Here is a 16,275-nt window from a genome sequence, read left to right on the forward strand (position 1 = left end):
TTGTTTAATTCATCTTTTATTCTTTCCATGCCCCTCCCCCGTCTTCTTTTCTTTGCGTGTGTGCGTGTGTGCGTGCGTGCGTGCGTGCGGTTGGTTGAAGCTTCTCACTGGAAACTCACCAAACTTGTATTTCCTGATTCACTCAACAGCCAATCAGGATTATTCTTTTATTAAACATCAGCAGTTACTAGAGAAAGAGACATGTTGATGTGAACAACCTGTCAGACTGACTGTACATTTATTTATTTATTGTTTTATTTGACTCGCTTTGACAATGTAAACATATCATGACAATAGGGACACTGAATCTAGTCTATTCCATTTCACAGTGAAATGAGCACCAACAAGGGTTAAATAAAGCTTAGTTTAGGACCAATCAAGGACTTGTTGATCTAGGATTTATTTTAATTAGAGTTGTGTTGTTCATTTTAAGCATTGCTTAACAAATCTGCGATAACATCCTTAACCTGTGATTAAAACTGAAAGGGTGCACCCCCCCATTCCTAAACCCCCCCAGGGGGGGGGGGTTTCGGAATGGGGGTGTGTATGAGTGGGGGGGTTTAGGAATGGGGGGTGCACCCCTCAAGGGGCGGTAGTGACGGGACGCATCCGGTGAAAGAAGGAATTACACTCACTGTAAACAGGAAGTAAATCAGGGGGGGGGAATGGCGTTCGGCCACAGACGGGATTAAAACACTTCTTTATTGAGAAATACGGACTAATACATTGCGCAAAGACTCCGAAGCGTGACTTAACATTTGGAACAACCGGGTAAGCACCTTATATATTTGTTTTGTACAAGTATGGAGAAGTACGGGCTTTACTGGTGAAAGTGCAGGACGCACTGGCTGGGGGGTGCAGGCCAAGACTAGACACGAAAGTAAAAGACAGACTTCGATACAATACATCTATGATCATCATGCAGCGCCTGCTGGACACAGCAGCACACAGTCCTCTCACAGACTGCTGGCCTACAGCGACGCACTCATCTCTATTATAGCTACTGTCATGGTAGGACTGCATTACAACAACACATTAATATGATCTATTATAGCTACTGTCATGGTAGGACTGCATTACAACACATTAATATGATCTATTATATACTACTGTCATGGTAGGACTGCATTACAAAAACACATTAATATGATCTATTATAGCTACTGTCATGGTAGGACTGCATTACAACACATTATTATGATCTATTATAGTTACAGTCATGGTAGGACTGCATTACAACATATTAATATGATCTATTATAGCTACTGTCATGGTAGGACTGCATTACAACACATTAATATGATCTATTATAGCTACTGTCTTTGTAGGACTGCATTACAACACATTAATATGATCTATTATAATTACTGTCATGGTACAGTAGGACTGCATTACAACTCATTATTATGATCTATTATAGTTACAGTCATGGTAGGACTGCATTACAACACATTAATATGATCTATTATAGCTACTGTCATGGTAGGACTGCATTACAACTCATTATTATGATCTATTATAGCTACTGTCATGGTAGGACTGCATTACAACACATTATTATGATCTATTATAGTTACAGTCATGGTAGGACTGCATTACAACTCATTATTATGATCTATTATAGCTACTGTCATGGTAGGACTGCATTACAACACATTATTATGATCTATTATAGTTACTGTCATGGTAGGACTGCATTACAACTCATTATTATGATCTATTATAGTTACTGTCATGGTAGGACTGCATTACAACTCATTATTATGATCTATTATAGCTACTGTCATGGTAGGACTGCATTACAACACCACATTACTATTATAGCTACTGTCATGATAAGGAAGACATTACAAATGTTAACGTTACATTTATTATGTCGGGACAATAAGGAGTCAAGGACATAAACACTGATTTATAATACAGGTGGGGTTGGCGAAAGGGCCTTTCTGTGTGGAGTTTTGCATGTTCTCCCCGTGTCCCCTATGGTAGGTACCCTCACAAAAACATGCAGTAATCCTGGTCTCTATACTGCCTCCCCCTGGTCAGCCGGGGCGCCTGATGGAGGGGAAAGGAACTGGTTGGAATAACGTGTTCCTTCCACGCGCTACGTCCTACCGGGGAAACTCCCCCCTGTCAGGTGATAAGTAGAAAAGGCATGGGTTTCCGAGGCTAGGTGATAAGAAGAGGCCTGCTCACTCCTTATGCAGTGAAGGAAGCATGAGCTCAGTTCGTGGCTCTCCCCTGACTGGCAGAGGGAGAGTAGCGGCCAGGATAACAACTTAGGCATTGGCACTGGGGGAAAAATGGGTTAAAAAAAATCAAGGGATACAAATAATTAAAACAAAAAAGAAAAACACAAATTGCTAATTAAAGGTATAATATAATGATATGCATTTGGATGATGCATCCCGAACCCCTCCCCCCCAGTTTAACAACACACATCTTCCACCTGTTACACTTACCTAACTGCTTTTTATCCTTTTATTTATAGATATTACCTGTTGCACATACCAAGATTGCAGATAACGAGGTAATAATGAGCTAGTATAACACACTCTTGATGCAGAACAAACAAATTGCTGTAAATAATAAGGTTCTATGACATACTAAATCCATGTGTGTTTGTCTGTTAGGAATTAAGGGAAAGCATTCAACTGATGCTGTCAACAAAGATCGCTGTATACTTGATGACATTCATGATTGTCACTATGGCATGGGCTGCTCATGTTAGGTATATGCTATAACTTTATAGTTTTTCAGTTTTGTTTCACATGATCTTTTATGTAACAGTGTTTTTGTTTCTAACATGTTTGTCATTCATTCATTCATTCCTGTTTTATGTTTTCACAGATTGTTTCAAGTCATTGAACGAATTGACGATAGTCTTGCACTTCTGAACCTCGTAAGTGTCAAACAGCCGTGACTTTATGGTGGTGTTAGTGATATGTTTTGGTTGAAATTATACATTTGAAGATATACTTATAGTGTTTGTTCAGTAACAGGGGGTCTCTCCAGCTCTTCAATAAACAGAAAGTTAATGTTCGGGTGGGTTGCCAATATCATCCAATCAAGAGAGCGTGCCCATTCATTCCCGGTATGCCCATATATAGGCATATATGTAGATCCAGTTGTCCAGAGCCACAGATCCGACTGCTATGCACACAATATGGTCATGTACACATATGGGACCGACCAACTTCAAACTCGGCTCGCACATCGGCAAGGACTCGAGGGAGTGTGGTGCCTACCGGATATGCGGTTGTCCAGAACCGCCGATTCCGACCGATATGTCCATTATGGGCAATTGGGCATGTATGAATATCCAGCTGTCCAGAACCACCGATCCAACCAATACGCCCATATATGGGCATGTCAATATACAGGGTATGGGCATATCTCCATATGGTATAAAAGGGACACAGACTGGCAGTTACAATGGGTACTCTGACAAACTCCCGGCATAAGATTCAGACATATGGGTCGGATCGGCGGTGCGACGTGGGTATGAGGGCCGAACCTCTAGTAACTAATATGGGCCAAATGTACGTTAGAGTTATGTCATACCTTGAATGGTAGTAGAGGGTGGATAAAATAGTAATGTCTGTTTTTCTCTGCAGAAAAGGTTCCCTCTGTTCTAATCTTAAGTTCTGCTCTCGGTTCTGTTTCAGGCCTGCATGATGTTGATAACGTTTCTACCTTACACAGTGAGTATAAGTGGACTGGGAGTGCTGCTCACAGGCATTGTAATAATGTTAGGCAGCTGTGGGTCTGTGAAAGGGGTATGAGTCTCTGTTCTTTTACATCATTATACACTGCTGCAAGAGTGTGTTCTCACTCAGTCAACCGGTTTGGTTAAATAGCTGTAGTAGTTGTAGTTGCATGTGACTAAACATTGAATGTCCATGACCATGCCTCCTTCACACTTGCTTTTTACACAGTTTCCTCATCTGGCTCATATTGTTTAACCCATTAAGAGCAAGAACGCATCTGTATTTTTAGATTTCTTTGGCTATTCAAAAATAGCAGATATACAAGCTTTTTCATGTCAAGGACCCCCAACATGATATATATTTGGCCGTGGACCCCCATCTCACAGTATATATATATTCAAAGATTTGCAAAACTGCTCACGATAAAAAAAAAAATAGATCTACAAGCTTGTAGATCTGTTATTTTTGAATAGCCAAAGACAGAGTGGTTACACAGATGCATTCCCGGTTTTAATGTGTTAAACATGGTTCAGAATGAAACATACCAAGCCAGTTGATTCTCTTGTTCACAACAGAACAGAAAGCGTGGTGACTCTGGTGTTGTTTTTCCACACTCGTAACAAGGTTGTCTTTTTCTTTCCTCTGCAGTTCAGCCTCATGGCAACCTTCCCTAACAACATCTTGGGGATTCTGTTGTTCTGTGCGTGTGTCATGGTGATTGGTTTAATTCAGGTAAGGACGGAGTCTGCTGTGCAAAATGAACAGAGAGGAATCAAAACCACGAGGAAATGCCTGTGATTTTTATTTAGTTTTAATACTTGTATTGCAGTTGTTTTGCCTAGTTCCTATAGTTCCTCTGATTAAATAGGGAAAGGGGAGTATTTTCTGGGCCCTGAGGGAGGATAAATTGCTTTTACAGTTTCACCCAGCAGATAGCTAATCAGGTGACTTTCATGAGCGCATGGGGGTTGGGGGGGGGGGGGGGGTCTTGCTCAGGGACACTTTTGACACATACGGTACATTGGGCGAGCCGAGGGTCAAACCGATCTTCCAATTCCCAGACAGCCTCTCTACACACTCAGCATTGATGACCCATTGATGATCTTTTCCCTACAGTTAGTATGTGTCATGTGTAGCAGAGAAGGCCTACTTTGATTTCTCTAATTAAATCTAATTTAAAATGTGTGTATTCACTAACATATTGTTGATGCCGGGCAGAAAGCTTGTATCTCCATATTTAAACTTTTTTAGGTTTGTTTTTGTTTTGCAAATTAATGCCCTACTTCGTTGTATAAGAGTGTCCCTCAAAATATTTTAGAACATTTGTGAAAGTGGTTAAGTCTGTCTGTGTTTGTTTTATAATTATTTAACCAATGGCTAAAGGATCCATTGGATCCATTGGAACACAGGTTCTTTATTCCATTTCCTGAAAAGTAACATTTTTGGACATACAAGATTTCCATTCCATTTGTTTGCCATGATTCTCCTTTATTTCTAATCAAAATAAAGGAACACTTGAGCTCACCCTGCCTCTGCTACTTGAGCTCACTAACACTAACAGATACACTCCAGATCAATGCACGCACATCCAAAACAAACACGGGTGCAGGATGAAGAATACTAAAGATCAAGAAAATAAATAATTATCCACACACCACTCTAAATGCTCCCTCAGAGCAAATTGTTTTGGAGGTACTAAGTTTCGCCCATCAGGTCTTCATCAGGTACATGATGAGGAGGTTGGAGATTTAGACGAAAGGACATTTAAACCATATGGTCGCAGAGGACCACTACTAGCTGAAAAGTAGTATTGCCTGAAGCATGAAGCGCAACACCCCACCCCCTTCCCAAGCAGGCATTCTGTGTGACAGAAATTGTGTTTTCTGTGCTGGAGACCTGCATGTTCGCATCGCGGGAAGGACATAAATCTTACGTAGTGCAGCTTTATCCTCTCTCTCTCTCATGTGTCTCCAGGCTGTGATTGTGGTCTATGCGTTCAGCCGTCCGTTCCTTCTGAACGAGCAGATCCAGATCTCAGAGAACCAGACCTTCTACAAGCACCACATCCTCAAGGTCATCATGAGGGTTCCCATCATGTGCTTCTTCGCCAGTATCTTCGCGTTCATATTCTTCCAAGTGGTCGGTGGTGCTTTAAAATCTTCTCTCTTTCTGTCTATTCATTTGCAACAAGAAACGGGTCAAGCTGGGTTCTCTGGCGTGCTCGTCATAGATTGAGTTGAGAGAACAGTCTGACTGCCTTTTGTTTAAGAGAAGTCAAGTTGACCCATTATATATTTTATTAAATACTAGAGTTCCTTTCAATTGTCAAGCATACAGTATCTTACCTAAATTGGACTGGCTTTTTACTACTACTAAGCAAGGTAGTTAGTAGTTTAGCCAGCTTGCGTGGTGGAAGCCAAACAGTACGGTACCCGTAACTGCCGCTGGCAGTGAAACACTGTCTTTGCATCCCTGCAACTTCCATTGGAACGCATATTTCCGAAGGCTGGATATTATATTGTCAATAAGAGAAGGAATTCCCTTCTACCTGACAATGTGGACAGATTAGACTTCTTGGCACACAACCTGAAGAGTTCATTTGCAAATTTGTGGATTTAACATTTTCCAAGCTACTAGGCTTACTTTTCATTTAAAATGTGTTGTTTATATGAAACTCAAACACTCTTATCCACTGCTAGGCTCTGCAATGTTGCCCCCCACTGGATCTATAATGAATTGCATCTTTTGGATCGTAGGGCCAGCCCTACATATAACATAAGGGCAGAAGTATTAAATAAGACCTCTTAAAATCTTGTCATAAACATATTAATATTCCTGCATCCAGTGAGCACCTGAACTGTTGTGTCTACTAGTAACTTGCACAGCTTTTTCTTAGATTATGAATTGTTGTACTATATAGGCAATTTAATGTCTGATTTGTACTTTTTAGTCAGGGGATATTAGCAGAAAATGTTCCAAGCTTGGAATAAATTCCTTACCAGAAGAAATCTTCACCAATGTGTTTGTAAAAGTGTCTAGTAACACATCTCACAAAGACTGAAATGCAGATTTTTTTTTTGGTAAGGAATTTATTCCAAGATTTCTTTAATATCCCCTGACTATTTTAACTGTTGTTATTGTAAAGCACTTTGTAACTTGTTTTTGAAAGGCGCTATATAAATAAAGTTATTATTATTAACTTTGTTTTCATTTTTGTCTCGCAGGCCTACGTGCTCTTAGCCATTGTGATCTTCTTGCCATACATCACCCAGTCGTTAAAGTGGTGTCGCAGCAAAGCCATCGGTAAGGAATGATTCATCTTAAGCAGTGTTGGGCAGTAGAGCAAGTTGGTATCTTATCAATAAGGATCTTTAGCTGGATAAGTGACCACCGTGAAGGTGGGTAGGTGGTCACCTAAAGCTGGAGCACGTAATTCCACTCTGGTTAAGAGCTCCTGTGCATGTTCTTCTAGCTCAGCATTTTTTTTTGAAAGATTTAGAAAGTTAAAGTTAAGTGGTCTATCTGTGGATTTATACATATTTAACCAATGCAAAGTATTAAAGAGCTTATAACTAAATAATAACTACATTGGGTCCATTAGAACATATGGCTCCAGTTTGGTTTTCTGCGTAGATAATTTTTTTGTTACAGAATATGAATGTATGTTTGTTTCAGGTCAAAGGGAGGAGACTCCAGAGTCCATGCAGATGTTTTTGTACCACCCCAATGAACCCCTCAGCAAAGAGCGCGTGGAGGCTTTCAGTGACGGAGTTTACGCCATCGTAGCCACACTCCTCATCCTGGACATTTGGTTTGTTGAATCCCTTTATTTTGTTGTCATAATACAGTAGGATTAATGGAGGGTAAATACCTTTTTTTAAATCAATTATTTTCACTGAAACATTTCAGTACAGCAGGCCACATGTGCCAAGGGATCATCAAGTCCGTCGACTTGAGCGGTTCTTTTGTGTTTTTATATCGATGTGTCAAAGAAAATCTGAACTAATCACCGTTTCCATGTCCTGTGGGGCCTTCAGCGAGGACAACATTCCCGATGCAGACACGGTACAGAAGCAGTACGGCGGCAGTCTGGTCGCAGCTCTGCAGGCCTACGGCCCGGAATTCCTGGCTTACTTCGGCTCCTTCGCCACCGTCGGTCTCCTCTGGTTCGTCCACCACTCCCTCTTCCTCCACGTCACCAGAGCCACGCGTTTCATGGGCCTTCTCAACACCTTCTCCCTCGCCTTCGTCGGAGGCTTGCCTCTAGCCTACCAGCTAACCCACGAGTTCCCGCGCAACTCCCGCAACGAGCTGGAGGCCATTCAGATCAGCTGTGTCATCATCTTCTTCGCGGGCATATTCCAGCTAGCCATTTGGATCGTCGCACTGTTTGATGAACGGAACACTCTGCACCCAAAAGTGAGATACGGTGGATCAGAGCATGCCTTTATGCTAGCGAAGCTAGCGTTGTATCCGAGTATAGCGTTCGGGACGTTTTTTCTAACGTGTATTTTGAGTAGATTTAGCACATCTATCTTTCACCTGATGGAGATCACGGTGCCATTTGCCTTTCTGGTGTTAAGGTTGTTGGTACGTGTTGCCTTGGCGCTTTTGCGGTTAATGTTCTGTCCTGATAGACCAGATGTTCAGTCGGTTTTAGAGGAGGAGGAGGAGGAGGAGGAGGAGGAAGACCCTAGATTGCCCTTTAATGCACTAGTCACTTAGCTTTGAAGGAAGTGGCCATTGGAAAGTGAAATGTTTGTTACTGGAAATGGGCATTGCAAATATGCATGGCCTTAAGGGGGAATGTGGGGTTAGATTGATCCTATTTATTTAGATTCAGGTGAGCGGTACCTTAAATCTGATGTGAGGACCCATTACAAAATAATCGAACACGATAAGTTTCAATTTAAAATCTTAAGTACTGTGCCGTTTAAGGAAAAGCACACAAAAAAAGAAATGGCAAGGGAGGCAAAACTGAAACATTGTGACATGCTTTAAGAACTTGTAGAGAATGAGCCGAAGGAGTCCCGTCTTGTACCGTTGGGGCAAACAAACGAGGGAAGTGACAGCAGGTGAGTAGATACTGCAGGACTGATGAGGGAGTGGAGACAGGTGTGTACAGTAGGTAACACTGAGGTGAGGCGAAAGGAGAGAGACAGACTCCTCCTGAACAGTATTATTGGATCAAGCTTATAAAAACTGACATACAACGTGTTGATATCTTTAGTTTTGAGGGCGTGGATCAGTACATAAATTGGGCCAATCATCACAAAAATGTAAGTACCTGAAACATACCCTGTGTAAAATTACTTTGAAATCACACAATAGCAATTTCGGTTCCAAATACATGGACCATGGGCTCTGTGAACATTTGGCTTGAAATCAATGTCACTTTGTCCAAACATCACCCAACCAGGTATTTTTAACGAAGCTGTTGGAATATTTGGCCTTAAATTAATGTCTGTACAATTGTAATAGTTGGAAGCTGTCTTTAATACAGGTGTTGGAAACTTCATCTTTATCTAATTCATCACCTTCCTCTTTACCATCTTCTATTCTGTGCTTGGACCCCATTAGTTTGCTGCTTGTGGATGGCCATAATATTTTTAAGTGCCAATTGGATGTAGAAGGGTAAAGTTCAACAGTAGAGAAATGATAATGTAGTTGGAGATGGATTCTTCCATTTTTGGCTTTGACATAGCAGGGAGTGATCGACCCCTGGCCACAGTCTGATGTAGAGTCAAACCCCCCCCACTGGACATTGAGGGTTAGAACAGTGGGGAAAGTGCAACGACTTTGGAGTAGCAGGAGGTGGAATTGAGTGTGATCATGGGTTCCCAAACTTTTCAGCATGTGACCCCAAAATAATGCGGCCATTGACTTGCACGTTCGGTGCGAATTTGTAATGTATTAAACTGGTAAAATGTACCATTTGTAATCATTTTTAGATTGTATTTCATCCATTCTGTTGAATTACAAATTTCAAATTTTTTAATGCCCCAAAATAATTTCGCGACCCCACCGTCAGTGTCCCGCAACAAACCCCTGCTGTAGGATGGAGGGTATTTGTAGTAAACTGGGTGAGTGATGGGCTAGAAGGACAATGACGCATTGAGGACTCTCCTCAGTGGGGTGTTGTATAGATTCGTCTGTAGAACGATGAATGAGAATCTCTTAAAATGTGTGTGATTTGGAGGAATAACTTTGATATCGAACACAAACTGAAGATGCATAGACACTCCGTCCAGTTACTGTTATGTTTGATTATGACATGATGATAGAAGAGTGAACTTTGTTTAGTTACAGGTTCAAATGTCAGATGTGCAGGCCATATCTAATCAATGTGTTGTGTTCGCATTTTCTTTTAAAAAGCAATTTCAATATTGGAGTCAGTGTGTGATTCAAAAATGTTTGTGTGTAATGCCACCTCTTTTAAAGCTTTATTTATTTTTGTAGGTAGGTTGTTTGTATGTAGTTCTGCTAAATGACTGTAATGTTCCTTTAATATTTGTATATCTACTCAGTTTTGAAAGAGACTTGGGATATTAAACTTGGAAATTGTTTCATTTTGAACTGAAATGTATGTGATTTCCTTTGAATGATCACTATTTTTGTATGTAGAAAGTAGGCCTACTATGGCATATGTAACGTACGTACATGGTCCAGTAGATGGCGCTGTGAGGGTCCGGTCAAAAGCCAGATCCCAATGCTCAACTTGCTGCCTCCTCCATCCTCCAGCATGGCTGTGTTAGTGTTAGATTGGTGACCTGCTGAAATATCTGACCATCTTGTTGACTTTGTTTATCAACAGAGTATACTAGGTTTAACTGTTAATAAACAAACGGCAGTGATTTGCGTTCACAAGATGGTCACATATTTCAGCAGGTCACCAATTTCACCATAACGCCCGATGGTAATCATTACTATAGAGTGTTTGTTCAGTAACAGTGTTAAATAGCTCTATATGGTGATAGTAATCATTACTATAGAGTGTTTGTTCAGTAACAGTGTTAAATAGTTCTATATTGTGATAGTAGTCATTACTATAGAGTGTTTGTTCAGTAACAGTGTTAAATAGCTCTATATTGTGATAGTAATCATTACTATAGAGTGTTTGTTCAGTAACAGTGTTAAATAGCTCTATATTGTGATAGTAATCATTACTATAGAGTGTTTGTTCAGTAACAGTGTTAAATAGCTCTATATTGTGATAGTAATCATAGCTATAGAGTGTTTGTTCAGTAACAGGAGTCTCCAATTGTGTCTCCAGCTCTTAACTAAACAAATGCACATACACATTAAACAGCTGATGAATGGGCACTCTCTCTTGATTGGCTGCAATTGGCAAACAACATGCAGTGAAATGTAAGAGAACATGAGGCACAATTATGTTTTCTCATTCCTTTATTGATAATGTGACATTCCATTCAAACCAAGCAAATTAAAGCCAAAATCTAACATCTGAACTTCAAACCATTCATGATCAGGGGCCCAGATCCCAGGGGGGAAGGAGGGGACATGTCTGACATGTTCCTCCAATAACATATTTAGAAATAAATGATACAATTTGAAATTTATAAAGTGATTACACTTTTGAAATCATTCTCCCATACAGTAAACACAATACCTTTTGAAGGATTAGCTTTTGCCACCCGTGTGTCCTGATCATCAACAACTGCCAAATAAATGAATCCACAAGCTTAATCATCATCATCATCATCATCATCACTTGTCCACAGAGCTGTTAACTAGTTTAATGAGTGAAGTTCAGTCAATATGAACGGATAGAAACACAACAGTGGAGCTGAAAAACGGCAAGATAAATAATACTGACCAAGGAATATCTAAACTGTCTGAATTAGACACATATTTTTTTCTTTGTTTTAGTAAGCATCCGAATGGGGTACCCACTGTCACACCATGAGCGCTCATTCTCCTAATTGGGCCGACATGGGACGATGGGACAGGATAAACTGAATGTATGGATCATGTTATAAATTGAAGTTTATACATATAGGACATTTTTAGGACACTTCACCATGTGTCCTTCAATTAGTGCTGAGTAATGAATTATTATTATTTATGAACTGACAGGAAGCCCTGCCCAGTTTTTAAGCATTTTAGATATCAATAATTTACAGTAGATATTGATAATAAACGGAAGGTATTGATTACTGGATGTATTGATCATTAGTCAAATCAGGATCCAAAAATAAGAACTGAACTCTGTGTTGGTGATATTATTGATGAGAATGATCCTTGTGAGATGAGATCTGCTCCCCTGCTCATTATACATATGAATGATTACATATCATTACTTAATATAAATGATTGCAATCAGTGTTTCCCATTAATTGATGAAGCCAAGCTTATCAAATCGGATCCCCTCCCAACCAGGGGCGGATTAACCCTTCGTGGTGCCCAGTGCGGTGCCCCCCGGGAGCGTTTTGTCAAGGGAGGGGGGGAGGTTGATGCGCGGAGAAAATGACGCTTCACAGGCGCGTAATCATATTTGAACTGGTGACCCCCACAAAATAATCATATTTGAACTGGGGACCCCCCCAAAATAATCATATTTTAACTGGGGACCCCCCACCCAAAATAATCATATTTGAACTGGGGACCCCCATCCAAAATAATCATATTTGAACTGGGGACCCCCACCCAAAACAATCATATTTGAGTTGTAGGCATTACATTTAGTTTGACTCGGTTCCACAGATAAATATTGTGAGCAGATCTACAAGCTCAGAACGTCTCACCAGCCAGTATTTCAGTAGGTCTGGTTGCTGTGGAATCTGAGAGTGGGATTTTAGCTGTAATTTCCTCTTTTTCTTTGGCTTCAAACATGGTGTCCATCACTTCAATCAAGCATTATTAATTATTTCTGCATCAGAGAAAGGCTTCTTGTGCTTACCCAAAACGCACTCTGAGTGAGCACTCCGTTGCTACAGTATGTTCAAAATGTAGTCTTTTTCTGTTGGTAACAGGCAGCTAGCAAAGTGCTGGTACGAGCATACAAACTCACTGCTGTGCTGCTGAACTCTCGTGACCCCAGCTAACAGCCAATCAGCACTGATTGCTTGCGCAGTCACCCACACCCACACACAGGCACACACACACACAGAGTCAGTCCACATGCATAGCGTGAATACAAAGAAAATTCTGACTCGTGGTCGCGGTAACTCGCAGATTAATGGCCTGACCTACAAATAATATTTTAAAAAAAAGTCCACCACCGCAGTCCAACCTAGAAGGTCTAGGTCCACCCATCACCTCAGACCACCCTATAGGTGTCTAGGTCCACCCATCACCTCAGACCACCCTATAGGTGTCTAGGTCCACCCATCACCTCAGACCACCCTAGAGGGTTTAGGTCCACACATCACCTCAGACCACCCTAGAGGTGTCTAGGTCCACCCATCACCTCAGACCACCCTATAGGTGTCTAGGTCCACCCATCACCTCAGACCACCCTATAGGTGTCTAGGTCCACCCATCACCTCAGACCACCCTAGAGGGTTTAGGTCCACCCATCACCTCAGACCACCCTAGAGGGTTTAGGTCCACCCATCACCTCAGACCTCCCTAGAGCTGACCCTCAGGGAAACAGTGATGTCATAATGATCGTAACACATTAATTATCACACATTATAAATGATTACATAATAAATGACTTATAGTCAATTATAAAATAATAAAACCCTTTTCACAAACTTGGTTGACTGACTTCCATTCAGATGGATATTAATATTAATGTTCTGAAGAACTGTGATTGTGTGTGATCATTTATTTAATGTTTCAATATAGTATAGAAATGAAATATTATGTTTGTTTTCTGACGACATAAACTATACAAAGTAGTTTGATGAACCGCCCACACTAATTGGGACTCCCTCTTCCTCTGGTGTGTTGCCCAGGTGGCGCCTAAACCCTGACCTTTAACCTCACAAACACTATGTCTATAAACCTAACCTTCACTCTAAACCCTGACCTTTAACCTCACAAACACTATGTCTATAAACCTAACCTTAACCCTAACCTTAATCTCACCTCAAAACCACTTCAACCTTTGCGAAACACCGGGAAAAGACAGTAATTATCGTTAGCCTTGGCTAGCCATTTAGCATTTTGAATTGTTTAAAGGACACATTAGTGAAAAAAGTTGATGATCATTGTGCTGCTGTTATGACTATTTAAAAGCTGAATGGACACACATGTATTTCGTCCTCCCTCCACCGTGGAGCAGCGATGACTCTCTGCTTCTCTGAAAACACACCCAGGTGTTCTGTGAAAAGACAAAAAAACAATAAGAATCAGAATTTATCAACTGTGTGAACATATTAACACTTTAAAATAATAACCCTTATAACAGTAAATTAATCATTCCCAAGTCATTCATAACTTGTTAAATGTTTGTTAATGATTTAACGATTTAAAACTATGCTATAAATGGATAATAGATCATGAACAAGTTATTAGTAAACTACTTAAAAAACCTAACCTCCCAGCACCCTCCCTGCAACTACAGTAACCATCAAAGTAGAAACAACATTTGACCAAAACTTTGTCAATAGTGTATCTTAGTAGGAAGCCCAGCTCAGTTGGTAGAACACTCACTTTTGGACCACAATGTTCTGTCTTTGATCCTGCTAGTGATGGAATGATCTGCTAGTGATGGTTTACCAGGCTAGCTGTTTCACTTATTACACAAGCATGTTGTTTTGTGTATGTTTTCTAGTTTTATACACTTTTATACATTGAAAAAACAAACAAAAAAGTTTAGTAAAAAGAAAGAGGAAGTGAACCTGGGTGTGTGGGAGGAGTCTAGAGATTCTCATTGGTTGTCGGCACCAGAATACGACCTGATAGAAGAAGAAGAAGAAGAGAGACAGTTAAACCAGACACATCATCATATGTACTGTATCGTGTGTATTTCTCCATAAAATGCATAAATGTGAACACAATAACACAACAACACAGCAACATTAGGGTTGTAATTAAACATGTTAATTAAACATGCTAATCACCTCGTTTCTTCCACTGGTAGTAGATGAATCCAGACAGGAACAAGACCAGACCCAGAACCAGACCTGATGCTCCCATGGCCACCTTGTTCTTCACTGACTCTGGCATGGAGTCATCTGACAATACAAATATCATATCATATCATATCAGTAGATTAAAACACCTTGTTCTTCACAGACTCTGACATGGAGTCATCTGACAATAAGCTACAACAACCAAACACAATAAACAATAAACAGACGACACAGTCATTGTGAGTCTGTTCAGTAATAATGAGTCCAACCCTATTGGTCTCGTCCATGAGGAGTTTGTCACCTGATGTGACATGTCCTTCTTAGAGCTAAATACATCCAAAACAAAGGATATGATGATAGATTTTAGAAGACATGAATCAACCTTTTACTATGATGATTATAAACCAGGCTGTGGAATGTGCAGAAAGTATCTTGGGACAGAGTCATAGACTCAGATCTGTGAGGCAGTTTGTAAAAAAGAACATCAGCGCTTGTTCTGTCTAAGAAAATTGTCTTGTTTTCACATTGAAAAAAACATGATGACTCTTTGATCTGCTTTATCAAATCAATCTGGTCTTTTATCTGTTTTTATCAAATCAATAATCTCATAGGCTACGAGCTTGTAGATCTGCTATTTATTTTTTTAAATCTTGAACTTTTGTGCAAATCTTTGAATATAATTTATAAAAACATTTCTTTTGTTTTTAAACTCAAATATTTGCTTCTGGGGGGTCCCTGGAACAACATATTTTGATGGGGATCAGCGGCCAAAAACATAACATTTTGGGGGTCCTTGACAAGAAAAAGTTTGAGCACCACCGATATAGCAATAATAGTTTCTTTCCGAAAAATTAAGACTGTTGAGAGACGTTTGACAATTACAAATGTTCGCTTTAAAAAATATATGTATTCAAAGATTTGCACTTAATGTTCACGATAAGAAAAAAACATAGCATATACAAGCTCATAAAAGCGCGGCACAAGCTCATAGCGAGGCACTCGGTGCCGCGCTATGAGCTTGTAGATCTGCTATTTTTTAAAAGTCTAGTTTTTTTCAGATAAATTAAGACATACAGTATGTTGAGAGATATTTGACAGTTAAAAATGTTCACTTTAAAAATATATACAAATATTCAAAGATTTTTCAAAAATAGCAGATATACAAGCTCAGAGTGCGGCACTCAGTGCCGCACTAGGAGCTTGATATTCATGCATTTTATATATTTCTCAAATGTAAAATGCCTGCTTTCTAGCATTAGATAAACAATATGTGGACTCTTATCTCAGTCAGTATAAGAGCGCTCTTGACCACTCTTAAAATATGCTCTTACCTTAAGAGCAAAGTAAGAAAATATTACTGAATCCCCCACAATAACAAAATAAGAAGAAAATCAAGGATAAGAACAAGAAGAAATGTGTTCTTAAATTGTTTCCTGCATGAGGCCTATTGCTCTCTTTTTAGAAACCTAGTCTAATTCACCACCCAGTGACGTAGTGAATGAACTATATTTCTTTCAACT

At 40.0% G+C, this 16,275-nt stretch overlaps 1 protein-coding gene and 1 long non-coding RNA gene across 2 annotated transcripts; one reads left to right on the forward strand and one right to left on the reverse strand.

The window, feature by feature from the left end:
- Window positions 1-566: 566 nt before the first annotated feature.
- Window positions 567-8,435, forward strand: LOC308089094 (endosomal/lysosomal proton channel TMEM175-like; the record flags this gene model as incomplete). Its single annotated transcript, XM_080433666.1, has 11 exons — window positions 567-573; window positions 926-1,011; window positions 2,492-2,530; window positions 2,634-2,731; window positions 2,851-2,902; window positions 3,669-3,704; window positions 4,359-4,442; window positions 5,685-5,849; window positions 6,935-7,013; window positions 7,386-7,521; window positions 7,748-8,435. 11 exons carry the CDS (start codon window positions 567-569, stop codon window positions 8,433-8,435), a joined length of 1,470 nt encoding a protein of 489 aa, XP_080289792.1.
- Window positions 8,436-13,332: 4,897 nt separating this feature from the next.
- Window positions 13,333-14,858, reverse strand: LOC308089371. Its single transcript, XR_013933494.1, has 3 exons — window positions 14,744-14,858; window positions 14,522-14,578; window positions 13,333-14,001 (listed from the first exon to the last, which is right to left on the reverse strand). It is a non-coding gene; the product is annotated as an uncharacterized lncRNA (long non-coding RNA).
- Between the last annotated feature and the right edge of the window lie 1,417 nt (window positions 14,859-16,275).

Source organism: Gymnoscopelus braueri (assembly GCF_963280865.1).
Source record: "Gymnoscopelus braueri genome assembly, chromosome: 7".
Lineage (NCBI taxonomy): Eukaryota > Metazoa > Chordata > Actinopteri > Myctophiformes > Myctophidae > Gymnoscopelus > Gymnoscopelus braueri.